General features: G+C 39.3%; 1 protein-coding gene across 1 annotated transcript; it reads left to right on the forward strand.

The window, feature by feature from the left end:
* The first annotated feature begins 3,897 nt into the window (after positions 1–3,897).
* Positions 3,898–21,520, forward strand: Hmx (H6 family homeobox). The gene is made up of 3 exons (XM_072892528.1): positions 3,898–5,847; positions 15,318–15,652; positions 18,091–21,520. Exons 1-3 carry the CDS (start codon positions 5,243–5,245, stop codon positions 18,960–18,962), a joined length of 1,812 nt encoding a protein of 603 aa, XP_072748629.1. The 5' UTR covers positions 3,898–5,242; the 3' UTR covers positions 18,963–21,520.
* Positions 21,521–23,476: the final 1,956 nt, after the last annotated feature.

Raw genomic sequence — 23,476 nt, forward strand, 5'->3', positions numbered from 1 at the left:
CCTCTAATCTTACATCAATTAACAATACCTCTCTCTTTGTGTGTATTTCTATTTTTTTAAATATAAATAATTAAAAGTAGTAAACTCAACATACATAATATTCTTGAAAATATCTTTTACTTTTAGCTTTTGATAGCATTTTGATGAAGATAAGATCTTAAATGCTCAGCTCTCTTGCACACCGAGAATTTCAAAATACTTGAATTTTAAACGCGTTTCATACACATTTTTATTAGTAAAATTCTGAATCGTGCACTTGGTAAAGAGGAACTTTATGCGAATTCACCCAGGATACATATACTGTATATAACGATACGTGTAATAATAGGATTTCACTATTCGCAACAATTTCGACTATCGGCTACACGCATATTCCAAAACATTCGGATACCTCTGCATTTTCGATGCATTGGGAGTCCGATTCTACAAAGCGCAGTGCACTTTGGTCAGACGGTCTAATACTCTTCCTATAATGCGTTTTTCTATTTCCGATAGGCTATTCGACTATTGGCGATACTAAAAATTACTTTGCCCACGACTAAAACAAAAATAAAAAATCCACAAACACGGCAAACTGTTTACTTTTTATCAATAGCTATATACCTACTTTTCGCTAATGCAAAATCGTAGTGCAATCATTTTTATTCATACATACACACAAGATGTTATATATAGAAATTATTATATGAGTATATAATTTTTTCAAGATACAAATATTATCATTAGCATTAATTTATGATGATTTAATATAATCTTTTTATACATATATTAATAGAAAATTATTACGCCATTCTTATATACACACATACATGCGCGCAAATACGTATTGTTGTCTATTAGTTTATTAAATTATTTTTAAATATAAAATGCTTTTAAATACTATTTTAGTTTTTATTTCATTAATTGATGAGTTTTATAAAATATTGCGTGTAGTATTAAAATCTCTCTACAAGTAATAATGGTAAACACATGAATGCGATGTAGACGATGTTTTTAAAAAGTTGCCATCGCAAATGTATAGCGTTTTTCAAACGCATTAAAGGTTATTTAACCGAATCATGATCGTATTGTGAATGGAATATGACCATCCGTCATAAGGCGAATCGAGTACGCGCATAGAAATATATACCGATTAACGCGAAGCCATTTGATATATATATATTTATATCAAATTCTATTAGATATAACGTAAATGATTATACACACAATATCGACAGAAAATGAAAATTATGCTTTATATTAATGTTTTAATATTTAATATTAACTTTTTAGCAAATTCACGAGATACGTTTACCAACAATTTTCTTGAATTGAGTATCAGTATATAAATATTCATATATTATACAGACTATTTTCAAAAATTCGGATAAGAATATAAAACGCGACATAAATATTTTAAAAATATTTTACACTCTTTTTTTCTCACAGTTTTAAAAATAAAATTTTGCTATATTTGCGCAGTTTTTATCTTTATTTATTCATAATTGTACTATATATTTATTGTTACGGAGGACTTTTCAATTTATTAAATGCGCTCTCTTTTTTAGATTTATATACATATTAATAGCCTATACAGTGGTGAAAATGCAAATCTACTATAAAGTAAACAATAAAAAAAAGGAACGCACAGGAAGACACTCTGTCGCAGTTTATCGCACTTTGCAAAACGACGAGGCATTAATATTGACAATGTCACGCTTGCGATAATTTTTTTTCTTTTCTCACAGGGACGGTGTACATACTTAACGATTTTTTTTTCCCTTCTATCTTCTCGCCCCCGTAAGCAGAGACCGAACTATTGGCTATTTGAACCAGCGAGCGGTCGGGTTGCCGCTTTGCGGCTTTCCGTGCGGATCCCGCGAGAGCGCGGTCGCTTTCTCGCCGAACGTTTCCGCGCGAGCCGCGAGCCGCGAGCCACGAGGTGTGGCTATCGTGGCGTGCGCGCCGCTCATTTGCATTCGCCCGACTTGAAAACGTTGCCGTTAGCGGCGCTCTGCCTCTTTGCGTTTTTATAACGGCGCATCTTGTTTATGCCCGTGTATTAATTATCTCGGCTGCGGAGAAAAGGGACGGGGGATTTTTTTTCAGACGCGGTTTATCGGCGACATCGAACCGGTTGAACTTAAATAGGATTAAACAACGTTTCCTCTAATTAGCTTCGTGGATTACAGAAAGACAAACTTGATAGAATGGAGATGCAACGCGTTTAAGCGTGGTTGTTGGGAAAAATATCCCGTTTGAGAATTCGCTTCTTGGAAATTGGATATTGTGTATATGTACGTATTTTAATTATTATATATTTAATTATTTCCCAATTCTCTTCAGAGTTTTACTAATTGTCAAAAATTAATGTAAAGGATTTTTTTTAGCCCTTCTTAATAAAAGTTTCTAGAAAATGTAAAATTTCTATCAATATATATCTTGACATAAAGAATAAAAAAATAAGTAAAGAAATTGATCAGAAAAACAAAATTTTAAATCGACATTTGTTTCAATAACAACAATCACATTATATCTTTGGTTTGACATTTAAAAAGAATGTATTTTGTTGGCAATTATTACAATAATTGCGCGTCTTTGGATATTCAATATTATTACAAATACAACCAAATCGAAAGTAATAAATAATCGACGCAATTTCCAATAAGCAAAATATAGGTAGTGATTATTATTTCACAAATACAGCTCGAGAGTCCGAGGAAGCGTCCACCAATCGATAAACCTGACGCGTAGCTCGCTAGGAAAGCAAACGGAGAGAGAACGATCGCGTATCGTCGCCCGAATCGCCCGCGTGGACCACTCTTAATTCGCATCGCCTTGGCGCGTATTTAAGCTCCCGTACGAGTACTTTCAATCTACCTGAACGACGAGCGTCCGACATACGTGCATCTTTCGGCGCGGATGCGTTTAATGTACTTGCACGCGCGAATGCAACGCGCTAATACACCGGTGCGTACATGCATGTAGGTACATAACGAAAAGGCACAAAGGAGGGAGAATAGAGATTCTGAGAGAAAGAGAGAGAGAGAGAGAGAGAGAGAGAGAGAGCGAGAAATCGAAATGAGAGAGAAGGAGCAAGGAGGATGAAGAGAGCCGGTAGATTAGGTGGGTATATCGTGCGCTTGTGGACGAGGACGTTGGTGTAAGTATAGATACACCAACGACAGCCACAGGATAGGAAGAGATTCGACGAGGCGAGCTAGAAAGGCGGCAAGGAGAGGGGTTGGCGGAAAGCAGGAGGGCGGAAGGGTAGGCTATAAAGGCTAATTGGTTAAAAGCTCACCACTGGCTGCAGGCTTAAATCAAGATCTTGGAGTGTTATAATGGATAAGTAACACGGCGTGGCACGGCCACCGCCACCGGGTTGTGTGTTACCCCCACATCGTCGTATCCTACCTTTCTCCCTGCCTGCCTGCCTGCCTGCCTGCCGCTCTCCCCGTCGCCGTGGATTCGCGTTTCAAGCGCGAAACGTCGAGGGCGAGTATCTTTCGAGTTAAGGACGGCGGGACCGACGCGATTGGTCCGCGGCGAGGGTTACCCCGGCGGGTAGTCGTGTGCGGCGCGACTCATCGATCGTATCTCCGTCCTATGAGGAGTCGGCAAAACCAACCCCTGGCAAGCCGTAGGCTCCGCCCCGCCACCTACCTACCTACCCCAACAGCACCGACACCCCTTCCGACAACTTGCAGCTTAGCCATCCTCCGCGCCCGCTCGACTCGTCATCCCCCTCCTGCCATCTTCTCCCTCCCCTCTGCCCCTACCGTTACCGCGCGCGCCAACATGTTGCCTCATTCCGTCTCCCTCTGACACCCTCTAATTTATCCACTCGCCCCGTTCCAGCGAACGACGCTCACCCCACAGTCTAGCTCGCGCGCGGCGCGCAATAACTACCCCGTGACTCTCGAAGCGTGACTCCGAAGCGCTCTTTCTCTCTGTCTTACTTCCCGCTACCGTCGCCACCGTTTTCCCTCCCTCTCGTCGTCGTCGTCCCGCGCTCTCCTCGCGTTTCCTCCTACCCTCTCGCAAACGGCGACGCTGGTGTATATGCGTGTGCGAGACGGGCCTCTCCTCATCCGTGTGACCTGCGGTTTCTCCGGCGTTTTCCTACCCTTAATAGCGCGAGCACACAGTGCGCCCATCCGCCGTGGCTCGTCACTCCGCGCCGCGAAGCGTATCGCAGGACACGAGGGTGTCCGCGCACTGCTCTCTTTCTAGCGCGGCCGAATGCTCTGTGTCAGCGCGCGCCGACGCTCTAACGTTACATCGCGCGAGTCGAAATTCCGACGCGAACGCGTCGTCGTCGTCGTCGTGTCGCTCGCGAGCACCGTGATTTTCCTGTCACGCGAACCGAAATATTCACGCCGTCCGAAATATCCGAACGATACGAAAATGATGTATAAACGTATATAAAAGCTCCTCTCGGCATTTCTCCACCTTGATTTCCGAACGTCGCGTTTTAATCGGCCGAATGGAGAACGGATATGCGACGATGACTCTCTCCGCGACGACGAGCCGCGGCGACGTTGTCGCCGGTTTGTGACGAGTGTCCGACGATCAGTGGAAGTGACTCAAGGAAAGTGACGGCACGGGATAGTGCACCTTGGCCTCGGTGTTACAAGCGCGAGAAACGCTTTGGGCGCCGCGGGTGAACGCGGGAGAGCGGAAGGAGAAAAGGAGAGGAGAAGTTACGTATCAGGCTGGAGCCGATAGGAGTGGTGGTGAAGAAGGAGAGAGCAAAAGAGAAAGAGAGAGTGGCGAAGATAGAGAGAGGGGGTGCGATAGGTGGCGGAAGGACGATTGGGGGAGAGGACGAAGGGTGGGCCCTCCAAGTGTCTTGTCTCCTATCATCCTGTCGTCCAGGGTATCGCTTACGAATGTCGCGCGATCGAGCGATCCGTCTGCGATCCACGACGACGCGCGAGAACGTCCTGGCGACGGCCGCGCATCATCTACTACTAACGAGCGTCAGCCTCGTCATCTGAGCCAAGATCAACGCGCTGTACGTACCTGTGTGTGTGTGTGCGTGTGTGTGTGTCGTCCTGATATGCTATCATCCGAGGAGGATAACCGTCGCCGGATCGCGTCGCGCGAGACAACGGATTCCGCTTAACCGTCGACGAGGAGCGGAAACGACGCGCGGCTACGACGAGCAGAAACGAAGGTTTGTTCCAAGAATCGTCGCGGGCCAGCTCCGCAAGAGCTGCCGCAGCGGGAGATCTCCCCGGGTGGACAGGCACGTAGGATGTCCGGCGAGACAGAGATCGAGGTGTCGGTCGTGTCGGAGGAGGATCTAGAACTGGAGGGCTCCAGGAGCAGTTCCACGCCGGCGGAACTGCTGCTGCAGGAGAAGAACGGCAAGTCCGGCTGCGGCCTCAACAATCACCACCACTCCTTTAGCTTCGACTCGGTCAGCAAGCCGGCACTCAGGCCTGCCTGCAATCCGCAGTACACGTCCTTCAGCATCTCCAGCATCCTCGGCAGACCGGAATCGCCGCCCGTCGATTCGACAACGTCCACGGGTTCCGGGGAGAGACAATCCTCGGACGTCGACAGGGCATCGCCGCTGCCGCCGGCCAACTCGCAAAACTCGCAGAGGATTCCGCCGTCCTGCGGCAGTCCCGGCAGAGTCTCGTCCTCGCCAACGTCGCTGAGACTGTCCGGCGGCCAGCGCGGGATCCCCGCGACCGGTCACCCCGGCTTGGAACCTAGAGCGAATTCCGCGGGTATCGGTATCGGATGTGCTACCAGTGCTACCAGTCCGGCCGCGACCTTTTCGCCGCCCGGCGACGCTTCCGCCAATCCGCTTCTGGGACACCAAGCGTCAGCAGACCTTGCGATGCTATCAAGGTAGGTGGCCTTGGACCCGATTTCCTGTCTTCGTCACTTAGCGACAGCGTCCGCGTACCCGGTACGAATCAATCTTGTCGCACCAGACACTTTTTATACACATTGAAATTACAAACGTACCATATACGTATATCCTACATCTCTGTCTCTAGTTGTTGGATATTTCATAAGTTGAATAAATCCCTAGATGAAGAAAAATTCTCAAATAATCAAGTCTCGCAATCACGGAAATAGATCGTATAAAAAAGCTGTTAACTATTAAGTTCATCATTTAATTGATACGTTTGATCCAGTCTTTATGCCATGTGGAAAATATCTTGCAAATAGCTTGCTATTACTTAAAACATCGCGAACAAACATCGGAAACAACAAGTAACGACATCGATATCATTATCATATTTTCAAAAAATCCTATAATTTTTGTGGATCATTGAACGTACGCGTGTCGACTCACACTTATCGACTGCTAATATTCGAAAATCTTTAATAAATTTCTTATAGCTTAGCTCTACCTGACATTACGTAACGCCTACAATAGTATAAAGAACTGAAGCAGCACGGAGACTGTTGGCTCTACATTATTTACATATGACAGAAAGATATTCTTAAACTGAATACAAGGGTTAGGTGCCGTGTCAACGAATTTTACATGTTTCATTCTGAAAAGTAAGACACATGGCTAGTACATAACGGATGTCATGGCACATTCACTCGAGAATGTAGCTTCTTTTAAAATCTGTTTTTCATAACAAAAGAAGATTGAATACTATCATCTCTCTTTTCTTTAATTTTAACATTGCTTAACTTGATATTTCTATCTCGTTTAAATTCTGCTGAAACAAAGTGTATTTCAAATGAGTCCAATAATAAACTTTCTTTTTCCTTTTTGCGATCTCCTTTCTTTTTAATTTTTAATCGATTATTTGAGAACTGACAGAAGCTATCTCGAAAACTATCGAAACGATCAGCTGTTCTTTTTCATTTTGATTTTCAATGTTTCCCAAGAAAAGTTCACAAAAACTGTGACCTCTGTAAGTACGTGTGATATAACTGCACGATACAGTCTGTCAGCAAAGAAACCGTGAAAGTGAAGCTGTGTTTCTGAAATTTAGTCTTGAAAACGATTAGAAGCTTTACATTATTTCCGCGCGAACGACGTTTTATTTCCACAAATACAGGGAAAACAAGAACGCTACGTGTCACGAAAAACGAAACGGCATGCATAACAACGTTTTTGTAATAATGCTTTTTACTAAACACACCGAGAGAGCACTTTGCGTCGCAAACACGTGTATCGTGCGCGCATCGTTTATTTGCGTACAACGTACACAATACCTTTATATTAAACTCAGTTGATGCGGCAATGTGACCTTCGGTTTTATTGGTTGATGGCGTCGAAATAACTGGCCGAAATTCGAACCTTTGTACTGATTGGCGATCGTCATTCATTTCGTGTAGAACGATATGTCTGTCAGCCGAGTAAAATACGCGAGCGCACGTCGATAGTTTATTATTTATAACATGTACATACACACAGTTCGCAAAACATTTCTCTAAGAGAAGCTTTTTAATAAAAAAAAAAAAAATTAACAGAAAAAATAAACGGAAATAAAAGAAATGCACTCTTGCATAATTCAACAATTAAATGCCGCCGTTTAAAGGCTAATTCAATGGCCACCGCCATTTAATATTAATGCAAAAGTGTCAGCAAATGGAGTTGGTAATACTTACTAATGATTAATTAATTCGTAACAACGTCGTTATTCATATTCGCCGCTCGCGTAATTGGCAGAATTGTTGAATAAATTAAGACCGCGCCCTCTCCCAGGCAATTAGAAACTCCGTCGCGCGCGCTAATGTTTTAACGATAAAAATACGTATTCGCGAAACTTTGACACCCGAGAGATTCGACAATACCATTGCGACGGATTAATATCCATTGTTTTACTATTATTGTTGGCATAATTTCACACACACATATGTGCGAATGCACGGAATATCTCTTTCTCTCTCTCTCTCTCTTTCTATGTGTTTGAAAAAGAGGTCTATATATATATATATGATATTCAAAAATTATCCTTCTCTGTCCTTTCCTTCAGTTTTAATAAATTAAAATTTAATTTTCTTTAATTATATATAAAAAAAAAATACTTGATGAATATTATTGTGTTTTAATATACAAATATGAATTAATATCTTAGAAATAATAACAAAAGTTCCTTTTTAATTGATTCCACATCAACCTTGTTTTAACAAGAACTTTATTAAGACTTGGTTGCTTAGTTACTTAAGAAGTTCAAAATTGAAAATTATTAAGTTGCGATTAATAATGAGCACCCTTATTCGACATTTTCGCGGAAAGAAAACTAAACTTTCTAGATTCGTCGAAGATGCCTGAATTATTTTGACTCGGTTGGTACGGGACATCCTGTTCCACGGCAATATCCGTGTACGTCAACCTGGATTACGGGTAGAGAAAGGAGATATATTTCGGGGGACAGTTTTCGCGCGAGCCGTTTGGACAAAGATTTTCGTAGGCGTGAGCTCACTCCAGATCAAGATACACGACATATTGGGCGGTGGCGGAGACGTTAAGGGACAGCGGAGCGGCAACGAGCGAGCGCGTGCGGTGAGGATTATATTATGTGGGAATGGACCGGCGAGAAGGGGTCCGTAATGGGCCTATTAGGCTGTCTCATTTAATAACAACCGTAGCAACAACCCACCCTCTTACATTACTTACGTTACTTAGGAGAGCCCCCGCGCTGCTATCGGATATATCTACGAGGAATCCGAGCGCGGCACTGTGCGCCGCAAAGGGGCAGGAGAAACTCGAGGGTTCGAGATGATTTTATCAGATTTACACCCCCTCCCGATTGACGGCCTGTCTTCTTTCCCCTCGTCCCCCCCCCCTCTCTCTTTCTCTCTCTTTCCCTCCACCCTCACTCTCGACGCCCTTTCGCCACGTCCTCGCCATGCTTGGCTACCACCGCGACGGCGCTACGTTATTGCTTGTTTTCCACCCGTTTACCATTTGATTAAGTTCCACTCGTATGCACTGTTGGGGCACACTTCAGTCAACGAGAAAAGCTTGGTCGAATGGAACCCTTCGAACAAACTTACGACCACTATTGATAAATGGTAAACTTAAACAGATTTTCACACCAAAGGCGTATAGCTAATTTTATTTTTGTCGAAGAACGAGATTTCGGACTTGTACCGGATTATAAACAACATCTTTATCAGGTCGGCACAGTCCTCCTCGTAAGTTTATTCGCGAGTAAAACATCTTTGTCTTTACCAGGTCCATAAAAATTTCTAAATTATCAAGTATCCATTTTTTTAACTAGATAAACCAGTTGTAAGAGAGGTGCTTATTACATATTGACGATGTAATGTCATATCTTGAGAAATATAATCGACTTTTTTCTTGTTCCGATAACAGCGAAATAAACGTCACCAAGTCATTCGCAAATGCAACTTAACGTAAAATAGATTTTCATTTCTACGATTGCAAAGAGCAAAAGAGACGCGTTTCTTTATAACAACCGCACTATATACATATATAAATATATGTGTTTGTGTATTTGTATATATATATATATATATATTCTATTCAGATCCATTTGCACGTTTAAATACAATTCGACAAAAATTTACGCAGCGGCGTAGAATTACACGATGATCGCGCGTTCACGCAATATGCATGTACATGTACGCGTACAGACAATGTATGCGTACATCCCGAGCATATTTCGCAAGCACGCTAATTAACGTTGCCAGCGACTGCCAATGAAATTCCCTATAATTCCCGTCACGCGGCCAAAACACGCGCACGTCGAGATACCGATAGGATATCCCCCGCAAGAGGGGAAGTAAAAAATCAATTAGGCGTTGAGTGCATAATGGATGCGGATGAAACACCGTACACGTATAGTCCAAGGTTAAGGAGCCTAAGATTCCCTCGAGAAACGGGCACCTATCCCGCGGCCCATTTAGCCGAAAAGCCAGGAGCCCTTACGTCTCTCTTCCGGGAGGAAGCGCGCAAGTTCTAGACCCGATTTATTATTAAATCGCCGCTCTACGCCAGCCTCTGAGATTCTCGCTCGCCAAGGTCGTGGAGAGAGGAGTGAAGCGCCATGCGATCTCAGCAGCCTCCATCCTCCCTCTTCCCTACTTATAACTGATCAAATAATAATATTTCTCCGCAGGAATAAGTACGCGCGCAGAGATTTACGCGCGGTAAAGAGATACGCCCCATATATATATATGTGTGTATATGCGCGCTTTATGAAATCGTAATAATCGCATCTGTGAGAACCTCCGAATCTTTTAAAGTACGACTTGAGTCGAAGAAATGTGCTTCTCGTTGCTTGAGAAAAACTGACACGGATATAGGATGTGCTGCAGATTTTATTATATGTAGAGATTTGATCGATTTCGAGTTGATTGAAAAAAAATTGTGAAAATTTAGAAAAAAAATCTTTCATATTTTTAATCAAACAACCGTACTATATATATTTATCTAGCAAATTACTGAATTTGTACGTCGCACGTGAATTTTTACGAATTAATAATTATACTTATACGCGTGTCTTTGCATCTTGTCGCGTTTTCAATTTCTACGTTCCGGATTTGTTCGTACGGTTCGCAAAAGCCATTGATTCGGGCACGGAGGTATTGCGAAAATATTTTTTGCTCGTCACGATTTTGCGAGAGCTTATATTCTGAAACGTTACCGCGGGCGCGATACCGCCGCGAACGAAAGGATCCGTCTGATAATCCGCGACAGAGACTGCCTCGTTAATTACAGTGCTGATGAATGATTCGTTAATTAGGGTGGAATCGCGCTACAAGTTTCAAAGGAAGATACGATAAAGCCTATTGTGTATGATCGCCTATTCGCGAGCGATATGAATGTTTCGACGTTGAGAACAAATGCGGGATGAGCGACGGCGGCGGTCGTATGGACCACGGATCGTAATTGCGGCGAGATACAATTCTCTCCGCTTCATTCGACACTGATTCGTTCGCAAAATGCTCTCTCGATTAAAAAATTGTACAAGAAGACGCGACTAACGTATAACGAATCGAAAAATATTTAATTTCGTACCCGTTTCGAGATATTAATCGATTTTCAATCTAATTTGTTTCATTATAATATCTAACGCGTTATTTCTCTGTAAAACAATTTTTTGACAAAGAATTTGTGCTAACAGATCATTCTGTGATAATAAAGTTTTCTTAGAGAAAACCTTACTATCACATGTTATCTCTGACGTAAAGATAAAATTAAATTCTCTACTTCCTCTATTGCTAAGTTAGAATCCAATGAAGCCAACTAACGGATTTAGTCGAACGTTTTGAAAGCCAATAAATCGTTGTTGGGTCATCCCGATGGCGCTTCATAAGACATTGTGTAACGATAAATTTTGTCATGTAACGCGACATGCAATCATATATGCATGTCTAAGTAAGTGAAAGAAAATAATCAAATTAAAAATGAATACATAAATGAAACATAATTATTTCTCTTTTAACATTTTCTAGAAATTAGTAACAAACATAAATTATCATCCATCTATTTCTATTCTCTTTTTTTCTCGACATCCCAATTATCTACTTTTCTCTGGTATTTTTTTTTTTTTTTTTATTTTCCTCGAAGGCCTAGAGTTATGATTACATGTTGAGCATACAAATTGCAAATCGCTTTGGGCGCACTTTCGCTAGTGAACGCGATCGACTTCTCTTTCTTCGCTACGCTCTTAACTACCCCTAGTGTAACGATACACGATGAAACGTATCGTGTTACGAGCGATCGTTAACGGCATAAAGAGTTTATATTTGAGAATGGCACTTACTCACTGAACGCAAGCAGAAGCAGAATAATAATCAATACAAGCAAGCGGTATAACACGTTATTGAAGACGCAGAGGGTAAACTTAACGGAAATTTTCAATGAAAGCACATTACTCGTGTTAAAAATATAATACATGGATTAAAAAAAAAGTAAGTACCAAAGTGAAAGTGTTCAAAAATTTTTCAACATCATGTTACATCAAGTTACAAATTAATTAATAATACGTACAAAATTGTAACACTTTATCTTGATATATACAATACATATATCTTTAAAATAACTTTTTCTTAGTAAAACATTTAAAAAAATAAAATTAATTTCAAGTCGTATAAAAATAATAAACAAGTACAAAATGTGTTCTTTAATTAATTCAAGTGCTTTTACTTTCATAAAAGAAGAAAGTTTGTGTGGTTTTATTAAAAAAAATATTTTATATCTTAGAGATTAAAAAATTATGACATATGAAATGGTTATTTGTATCATTTGTATTTTATATATGTAAGAATTTTCTCCAACTTGTAAATAATAAAAAATTGTCGTGAAAATTACTCAAAGAGAAAATTTACTAAAAAAGATTATTACACAGCTAAGAGATTATATAAGGGAGAAATAAACATTATCAGTTTTGAATTAAATGTGAACGCGCGAATGCAATCGTTGCATTTGAGAGATCATCGGCGGCAGGAGAGGAATAAAAATCAACAGCGAGACGTGTGAGTCAAGTGCATGCTCGATGACCTGGATCAAGAGAGCTCGTTCGAGAGAGGTATCGCTGAAGAGTACCTCAAGTACCTACCTACGGAAAAAGAACTCGTAAACCGACCAGCCGCCGAGTGCTCGTGGCTGTCTAAGATGTAAGTCCTGCGGAATTAGACAGTAAAAGGTGGAGAATCTCTCCGTTGAGAGAGATCCGAGTGTTTGGTGTTTATACCTGCTCCTTCAGGGAAGGGTCCCTGAATGCTTACAAACAGGCGGTTGTCAGATTTCCTTTATCTTTTACGCGGCATTTGTGTGCCCCAGACCGTCGTCTCTCCTCTCCTGTTAGCCATGCGAAGCCCTCTCGAGAACCTCGATATCGCGTTCTGATGCCGAAGAAATCAGGGGAAAGAGGGAAGGAAGTAAGAGAAGGTGCCGAAGACGGCGTGTTACTGAAGAATTCTCTTAGGGAGTCTTATATTGCTAGTCTTTCTCTTAATTCCTTCTCTACTTCGATCCCAGATAGTCTCGTTATCGTAGCTGTTGTTGTTATTTTATCATATCACCCGGACACCTTTATCTCGATGATAAACAATCGAGTGTGTTAAGCTTCATCGAAGAGATAAGTTATACACATAGTTGTTTCATTAATAGGAGATAGTTTCTTAAAAAAGAGATCAATAGTTGATCAATTTATTAAAAATAAAGAAAAATGTAATTTATCAAGTCTTTCTCCTAGCGAAGAAACTGCGCGAATGCATATATATTATAGATTTAATTGATTCAAGAGCGTAATAAGATAACAAGTAAAGTACTGCAATATCTAACAAGAGAGGAAGAAAAATAATATATTTTTTTGGGGAATTTTAGTATACCTAATGACATTTTCTAATATCAAGTCGTAAGATTTTTTTTAATACGCAATTAGGCGATTATATTACTATTTTATTTATTTTTAAATTAAGCAAAAATACATCGTTTCAAGATGAGCAAAAAATATCACTAAATATATACCAAAATGGATTTGTCAAATAAATGTAATCAAATCGCGAACAACAAAACTGGTATATACTTTAATAGAATATTAAAGCGAACAAATTGTTCAACCTATCTCTATTACTGCAGGCACAGGGCCTACCTACATCGTTGACTAAGCGACACTAAGTGCTCGCGAACAATGTCAAATACGCTTTCGCGAGACGAGCGCGTATCGAAACGAGATCAGATCGCTCGTCGCAGACAGACTGCCGATGCGGGGAAGCGAGGAAGAGGAATACGGGGAAGTACTAAGGCTTCCGAAGCCTCCTCGGCCCACATGCCTAACCAACCGGCCCTGCCGAGCGATCCTGCCTGTCTATATTTCAGAAATATCCGAATCGTCGTCGCACAAATCGGTGTCGCACTCTCTCGCATTAAATTTCTACGGCGCGTGCAGCTGCAACATCGGCGCTTAGTCGCGATCGCAAGTAACGATCGAGGAAAAACGAGAGTGCTCTCGTTAGGCGAACAAATCGTTAAGAGCCCAAATGAAGAGAACAACTGGTGGTGAAGAGCCAGTGACGGATTTACCGATAAACGATCTGAAGACCCTGACCATCACCGGATCACGAATTACAACATTTCACGAATCGTTTCATTGCTTCATCATTATCTTTGATTATTAAATCATATTATCAAGACAGAATGTACATTTTTCAAGACTAATATGTGGAAATTATTTTTATAATTAAAAGAATCATTTTAATTAAGGTCGCTTCCGCACATAAGGTCCCACCATTAGATTCGCCGCTGGAAGGGTACCTGCGACGCAGGTATAATACCCTCCGATTAGTGCGACGATCTCTTCGAGAGCTTCTTGCTCTAAGCGGATTTTTGCTCTTAATAGCCAGTCGAGCGTTTATCCATAGCACGTCTGGCCATTGTTGTGGCGCAAACACCGTTTCCAAATATTCTGACAGTGAAGAACTTTACTTTCTCCCGAGCGGTTGAGTAAATCCGGAATGGTAATGGCCGCCGGCTACGAACAACGGTACTTATCTACGTATCTAATCACCAAATTACCTGAATTATCATAGATTCTCTTCGTATTTATAGCGATAGCAGTGTATAATTTTTTTTTTTTTAAATAAAGCCAAAATATTCATATGTGATGTTTATGATAGTCAGTTATTTTTTGGTATGATTATCATATGTTATAAAAGAAGATGTAAAGCTTAAAATTCAGGAAATTCGAATCTATTTAATATTTATCCACTCTTGACATCTTTAATTATTGCATCTTACTTTTGACGTAAGGATATTATGCTTCGCGTTCGTGTCATATTAAAATATAATCTAATATAATAACGTGAATGTTACATTGTGTTAAATTAAACATGGTCTAAATTTTTGCAATATATCGGTAGTTATAATCATTAAAAAAAGCTGTAGACTATATACTCCAGGTTCAAAAAAAATCCTGATTTAAATGTTAATAATCGATTTTTTCACGAATTAAAAAATTTCTAATAATATTACGTATCTCAGCAAAAAATCTCTTGAAATTAATTCCGAGAAAAGTCTTTTCGCATACTTAAATGAAATAAAAACGTTTGTTTTGATATTTAATTACATTCAAGAAATATATTTAAAAGATGTTCTTTGCTTTCAATTGTTTATAAATGTCATCAACGCTAACATATCAACACCTTAGCTAAGAAAAAAATCAAAATGAATCAATCAAGATAAATATCTCTTATTAGAGACAAATTTCCGGAGCTTCCGAATCAAATTGACAACTAAACAAGCTAATTAAACCTTCACATACCTTTATTACGAAGAACCTCGCCTCCTGTTAACTCTTTCATTCACTGATAGATCTCTCTCTACCGTATTGGGATACCAGTAAAACATTACATGTGTCCTCTTGTCGTAGATTGATAGCGAGCCGATATCCGGTCGGCATCGGCGGTCTGTTCTACCCGTCGACGCTGCAACATCTCCATCAGCACCAGCAGCAGCAGCATCAGCACCATTCGCGGCTGGCCGCCGCTGCATCGTCCGCTCTCAGTAACGCCGTACAGGTCGCCGGCCAGACGCCAGACATCGTCGACACTGACGGTATCCGCGGCGTCCTGCTCGGAGGCGCCGGCTGGCCCTTTCCCTGGAGGCCGACGCATAGTCTGCAGACGCTCGAGCATCCCTCGCCGAGCGACGTGGTCGGCACCCTTAGCCGCGTCAGTCCCGCGTCCGCATCTTTCCCGCAGCGAGGTAAGTTTGATTTTCTTCCATCCATCCCTGCGTACCTTCAAGCAGATTGAGATTATTTAGGATAATCCAACAGGAAACACAGTCGAAAGAAAAGTGTGTATTGAGAAACCTATTATCTTTTCCCTCGAAATTTTGATTGTGCGAAAGAGATGTAAGAATATAAAGTATTTTATATTTAATATTTTTATGCACAATAAAATATGTCCTTAATATTATAAAAATAATTTAACTTATTAAATTGTTGTATTTAAAATGGATTTAAAGTTTTTTTTTAAAGACTATGTATCATAATTCAGAGAGAAATGCAAAATCGCAAAGAGAAGGTGAAAAGAAACGAAAGATCTCTCATAGATATACAGATATATTGTCTACATGCGTTATATAGAGACGAGCATGCGTATATCTATCTGTATATCTCTTCACGTATACAAATATGCGTAAGGCTTCCACGGCTTCCACCACGACAAACCAACGTCGATCGCCTTACCCACCAATCGTTTTGCTTCTGCCACCTAAACACTTATTGTCAGAGAGTTAGAATCCGAACATTGGGCTCTTTCCACTTAATAGAGCATCTTTCCCCGCATTATCTATTCTTATATATTATTATTATATACTTTTAAACGGTACAATGATCGTAATAATAATTTTTATCTTAATTTACCAAAGATGATTAAAGAACAAATAGAATCTAATTTATTCAAAATAGGTAAACAATTTATATATAAATTTATATATATAAAGATTTATATATAAATAATTTATATATAAAGGTATAGGAAATAGAGACAATATTTCAGAATATATATGAAAGAAATGAAAAGATTTTCTTAATAGATTCAATAGTAATAACATAAAAAAAATAAAAAATACAAACTCTTGAACGATGTAAAATTAACTCAATATGGAAGAAATTTCTTTCGTTAAACACTTGTGGACAAATTGTAAGTTACTTTTAAACATATTGTCTCCTCAAAAAATTTAATACTTAGTGACATTGTGAGTTGATCTTTATTTTTTATTATTTTTTTTAGTACTAGATTTTATTTTTAATTTAATTAATTATTTCATGTGTCACTTCTTGGCCTACTAACCAAAAGAAAAACACATCAACTCTGCAATTTCTTCTAAACTAATTTCAAGTATATTTTTAAAATTGACTACGAATTGACTACATAATATTTGACATCTTCCGAAACATTTATATAACTCCTTGCAGTCCTCAGCTATTGACAAATTAATGTATAATAATATCGTTTAGTAACATTTTTCTTTTGCGATTTGTACTATTGCGATGAAGAAGGTTATAAAGTTGACCGAAACGTACGTTTTTATTACAATAGATTAATTCGTTACACTGAATAAAAAAAATTTTTTTTCGCACTAATTACAGCGTTTCGCTGTAATTAGTCAATAGTAATAGTGTTTCAATAGCGATAGTAATGATGCTCATTCGAATAAGAAAAACTCGAAAACGTATATTTTAAAAAATATATTTCGCTCGATTATATATTTCTCTTAACAAATATCAAATTATTGATTATAAAAAAGAATCGTATCTAATATCGTTTCAGCCGACTTTTTTTTATCTACGCTGCAACACGATTATTTGTAAAGAGAATTAAATCATCCATTTTACATACTATCATCTACGCACATTAATGACATTGTTACTAATAGCAAAATGATCATTTATCTCCGATTTCAATATATTTTCAAGTGTCGTTATATTTTATATTATTGTGAAAATATATTCCATTAAGAGGATATTATTACAATGTTTTAGAAAAATTTAATTACCGAATAATTTCTATGGCAAAAGTTTAAAAAAAAAATTGATGAAATATTCGATTTATGTTATAAAGTATTGCATTAACAATTAAAAAGTATACGTAGAAAAGAAAATATTTACAAAAGGAATGAACAAAATTGTTATACATTCCTTTTCTATCGCCATATATACTTTAAAAGGAGACGCGGCGGTGGTATTTTATACAAATATGCATACGTCACACAAATAATGTCATCGGATGATGTATCTGCGTTTACATACGCAATTCAATACGCAGCAATTATGTCAAAATGGATTAATAGAATATTAATTAGCGTTCTATTAATTGATTAAATATTCAATACGGATAGAGAAATTGTATAATATCGATTTATCGGAGCGCGCGTGAGGGAATTTGTAAATCCAAAGCGCTCTCGCCAGATTGATTGACACATGCAGATCACATTTAAAAAGAAGAGCGATTAACGCGTTTACCTTTCTCATCATTAACGATTATACACGATCAATACACACAATGTGTGTCTTGTATATATTCAATTATAATTCGAAATAAATACGTAATTCACACGGGCCGCATTACAAATATATGAAAAAATAACACAAGTGATGAAACTCAAGACGCGTATATATATATTTTTTTACGCAGACGAGCTCGACGACGACAACGGTGACGATCGTCTGCACCGTGCGAGGAGTCCGTCGAGCGGCGACGAGGTTCACGACGACCTCGGTGAAGGGGACGATTGTGCAGACGCCGACGGTGAAGGCGAATCCACTTCGACGAGTCTTCACGGTACTTCGGCGAGCGGTGGCGGCGGTGGCGGTGGCGGGAATAACGGTAACAATAACGGCAATCAGAACAACGTGCAAACCGGGGTGGACGGTCGCGAATCAAACAGCATAAAACGCAAGAAGAAGACCAGGACGGTATTCTCCAGGTCGCAAGTGTTCCAATTGGAGAGCACGTTCGACATGAAGCGCTACCTCTCGTCGTCGGAGCGAGCCGGTCTTGCCGCTTCGCTCAGGCTAACCGAGACCCAGGTGAAGATCTGGTTCCAAAATCGACGGAACAAATGGAAACGGCAGCTGGCCGCCGAGCTGGAGGCGGCGAATATGGCGCACGCCACTCAGAGGCTGGTCAGGGTGCCGATTCTGTATCACGAGGCGTCGGCCGGCACCGCCACGTCCGCCGGTGTCTCTGTGTCGGTGTCGGCGCCTGGACAACCGGGTCCGCCGGCGCCGTCGTCGGTCGGCGCAACCTCCGCCTTGTCGCATTCGGTCGGCGTCGGCGTGGGCGTCGGTGTCGGCGTCGGCGTCGGCGTCGGCGTCGGCACCTCGTGCGCGCCCACCACGGCGCAGCCCATCTTCTATTCCCATCACCATCAGCACCACCATCACCATCCGGCGGCGGCCCACGTGCAAGCGCACAGTCTCCTGTCCCATCAGGTGCACCCGCAACCGCCACCCCCACCCCCGCCGCCGCCCAACGGCCAACCACCGCGGACGTCCTCGCAATAACACCGTCCGACGACTTACGAGGGTAGGGTGCATCTGCTGCGGGAGACGACGACGACGACGACGACTTCTTGTCTGGGTCGCGCCATCAGGCTGATCGACGTAGACGAGTAAAATCCACGCGCGATTCGGGTGCTCGCGATTGTCCGCGACAGCTGTCCCCTCGGCGGTAATCGAGAACCATGGAATTCGAATGGTTCTCTAATGTGGACTTTGGGTGATATGAATAAATGTGAGTATAAACGGGAAATGTAGAGTTTTTGTACAAATTAGATATAAGATTAAGTTATATATAAAATCTAATGCTGAAATTGTATTCTCTACTTTTTTGAGGTAAACGTTTTCAAAGTTTATTCCTTTTCTGTAGCATCTCTTAGCAGTAAATAAAATGTTTTATCGGAATATATATAAATTCAATAAATTGAAACTCTGCATTTTCTAAGCATAATACTCATACCTCTATTCATATCTTTATCTTCTGTTATATATATATTATTTAGAAAAATATATATAATATTTTGCAAATTATTTAATAAAATTATTTTTGGTGCTTGATAAAGAGGCTTTAAGTCGTAACACACACGCAATCTAGTTTATCTTGAGATAAACTATTTAAAAAAATGATAATTAATAAATGACAAATGATATTAAATTGGTAATACATTGTCCTATTATCATAAAAATATATTGATAATTATAATGTTTCATTAACATTAAATAAAATTTCGCGTTTTATAGTAGATAATGAAATTTATTTTCTCTTTTTGGAAAAACAAGACATTTCGACTTATACCTTTTATACCAAGAACCAGAGATATTATGCTAGTCCGTGCAATTATGCAGAGAATTGAACTGTGATTATAATGATTTTGAAACTCCCTTTCTCGAGTCATGGGCGACAAAAGTTGACCGCGATCTCGTATGGTTTCCCTTCCGGTTTGTCATTGATGTAATAATATAGCGTCGTATAAGTTGTCACTTTTAATTTATTTGTATACGTTACGAGGGATAGAAAATTTAACGATTTACCGCGATCGATGGGCAGAAATTAAATTTTATTTGCATTCGGTTCACTTGATATTTGGGATCTCTGTAGATAGGATAGTAATAGCGATAGAATGACTTGTGCCGATGCGTGTGAGAGAAACAATTCGCGCGGATGCGAGAATGAAATTTTCGAACCGTCCCGCGCGCGATTGTGCGACACCCGATATTTTAATTGTTATCGAATCGTGCTCGTTTCTCTAATTGTTTCCCCCCTGTAAATAGTCTTTGCGCAAAATGTAATTCGCGTTTATGTAATTTTGAGCGCCGAGGGAGACGCTACGAGCCCGTGACCGCAAGCTGCGTTAATGTAATCCAGGGATTAGAATGTCGATGCAACTTTGGTGAGTTCACTTTTCAAATACGAAAAGAGAGAAATATCGAAAAACTATGTGCGTTGCGTTGCGTTGCGTTGCGTTGCGTTTTTTTCATCGTCGCGTATAAACGCGGAAATTTTTTGCGTGTCTACAAAAATTTGAACTCGCCAAAATTACATTGGTTCCAATACCTGATGTATAAATGGGATTCGCTGTGGTTGTAAAGTTGGACATATGAACAGGCATTCACATGTACACATTACACACGCATACACATACACACACACACACACACACACACACCCACACACACACACACACACACACACATACAAATACACACGTTAAGACACAGAGGCAGGGTTCCTACGATATATTCCACATGTTGTGATAAGTATCTAAACGAATAATTTTATTAAACTGAACGGTAGAGCTACGAAATACCATCTCTCTCACATTGTATATCACCTATCTATAGACGTCAATTAAGAAGAAGCGTACCGTGTTTTATACGGATATTTGTGATCCGGGATCTCAAATTATTGTACAGCCGATCGTTTCGTAATCGCTAAATAATGATCGTTGAACCATACAATACACGTCGTTCGTATTTCCTCTACTCAGGATCAATATTGAACAGCTAGATCGCGATCGTCGGATCTCGTTTGAGAAGTAATACGTTCCCAAATTCGATATTATTCGCCTATATTCGATAGGATCGACGAACAGGCATGAATAAAAAATACAAATATTCCTTAAATTGCTTATTTTGCTGTGGCAAAAAGATAGTAATGGAACAATGGAACGCACCGGTGGCGTTTACACAAAAATCCCGAGTCCAAATTAATCCCGAGTTAAAATTAATTGTGTTGCGCGGCTTTATAAGAGTCGTAACTAAATAAATTGACACTGAACAAAAATGCAACGTTCCGTTTTCAAAATAAAATCGATGAGCGATTTTGATGGAGTCACGAACGAATAAAAAAATGCATCGGTTAATTAAACTTATTCATCCATATTTACATTGTCGTCTATGCTATTCTACAGTGAATCACATAATATGGATAACCTCGTCAAACACAAAAAATTGTCACCGAAAAAGGGATTTTTACATTATATTGTGAAATTTCTAAACTTTTCACGGATAAATGTGAGAAGAAAAAATATATAGCGTAATCAATCTCTCAATTCTCTTTCGAAATTTAAAATTAAGAATCTTTAAATCTTCTCTGTCAGAATAGAGAATTTTTTTAATTAGACAGTGATGTACTTTAAAATACATCTAATCAAATTCTAATTATTCAATCAATTCCCTATAAAAGAGTCATTAATTTATAATCAACTTGTAAAATGCATGCTTTTCTTTGAGCAGTAAGTCAGCAAATTATGAATAATAATTTTCAAAGCATTATTTAAAGAAAAATCTTAAATCGAAGAATGACGTAATTCCTACGAATTTGATTAATCGCATTTTCACAGATCTTAATTCTAGAATTATCAGCTAGAAATGGAATAATCAGAAATTAATAACAAGATTTCGGTATACCTTGCAAAAAATATGCATGACACAGATTTTTGGTAAATATATACATATATATTCTCTCCTTGGATATTTATTATAAATATCCAATTATCTCACAAAATATATAGGCATTTAATGGATATAATATTATTTTTATCCTTGTTTGTTTACACAAATAATGATAGACTTTACGATAAACTTTTTTCACGTACATTGATAAATATATTACATTCAAAAATTTAGTAAAAAATAATTGCAAAAAATTTGGATATAAAAAAATGCGAGCATTCGTTAGAATATCTGTGACTCGAGAGATATTATTGCATAATCAAAAATGTAGTATAATAATAACACGTATACTTGTGGGTGGAGTTTTTTTTACATCTCTACTCTTGACAAGAGTAGTAGAGCATCAAGCGTGCCAGAGCGCGATAGCACGCATTGGACGCATGCATACGCGCATTCACGCACGTCGCACGTCGAAACGACGAAGCTGGCGGCGCGACCACGAGGGAGGAGCGACGACAATGCACCTGCATCGCCTATATTCCGCATCCGTCGCACGTTCGTATGCGGTGACAGCGTATCCGAGTAAGTACGCGCGTAAGTACGTGCACTTCAATCAACGCTCTCGCGCCATCGCACCTTCGTCTCTTTGCTGGCCTCTGATCTCTCTGATCTGTCTTTCATTTATAAACTCTCTTTCTCCCTTTTTCCCTCTACCTTTCTCTTTTCACTTGCCCTTTTTTATCTCTCGCACAACATTTACAGCTTTATCGACTCTTTCTAAATGTCCTACTCGCAACATCCGCAGTAATTTTTCATGGACCAGAGGGAATTGTTGCTATCGAGAATATTGTCTAGCGTCGCGTTTACATATCTGTTTCTGCATACGCGATTATTTTACATGTCAGCTCTATACGATTACGTTTACATTGTACAATCATCTATATAGGAAATTAATATTTGAGAGAAATTCATTGATATCTCTTGGATATTGAATGACTGAATACACATATATTATGTGACATCTAAATATTTAGTAAATATCTTAATAAAAAGTATAAAATATATTCTGTTCGTATATTTATAAGAGTATATTTATAAATATGCATTAAAAATGAGAAATTTTTAATATAAAACAAATTTATTAAAAATTAATTCCTTTTTTAGAAATAAAAAAATTATTTATAGTAACATCGTTTTTAGATGCAAATAAAAGAAACTATTATTATATATTTTAATTATTTTTATACATAAACAAAATATTTTATTTCTACGCAAAAATCTACATAACATGTGTTATATTAAAATTGAAAAAGAGCAACAAAAACTCTTCTAAGTAACGAGATTTTCAAAGTTTATTGTATCGTGTAAGTTTGATCCATTTCCAAGATTGCGTCAAATCTAATGGCTACATACGAAGACGACCATACACAAAAATATATTTCGGCAGAAAGACTATCTGCAAACATTTTCGCAAGACCTTTTGTTGTTCGGAAACGGAGAACCGATAGCAAAAAAGCTCTACATACGTACATCCGTGTAATAAAAAAAGGGAACGTCTCGTTATAGAAACATGTCGAAACTGCGCGCACACACACAGACACACACACACACACACACACACATAC

This window comes from Anoplolepis gracilipes, chromosome 1, assembly GCF_047496725.1.
Source record: "Anoplolepis gracilipes chromosome 1, ASM4749672v1, whole genome shotgun sequence".
Lineage (NCBI taxonomy): Eukaryota > Metazoa > Arthropoda > Insecta > Hymenoptera > Formicidae > Anoplolepis > Anoplolepis gracilipes.

What these genes read in the sequence shown, in the direction of transcription:
- Hmx (XM_072892528.1), top strand. Translation starts at nt 5,243, where the DNA reads ATGTCCGGCGAGACAGAGATCGAGGTGTCGGTCGTGTCGGAGGAGGAT. An exon ending in GACCTTGCGATGCTATCAAG is followed by an intron (nt 5,848 to 15,317) that starts GTAGGTGGCCTT and finishes CTCTTGTCGTAG; the next exon opens with ATTGATAGCGAGCCGATATC. An exon ending in CGCATCTTTCCCGCAGCGAG is followed by an intron (nt 15,653 to 18,090) that starts GTAAGTTTGATT and finishes TTTTTTACGCAG; the next exon opens with ACGAGCTCGACGACGACAAC.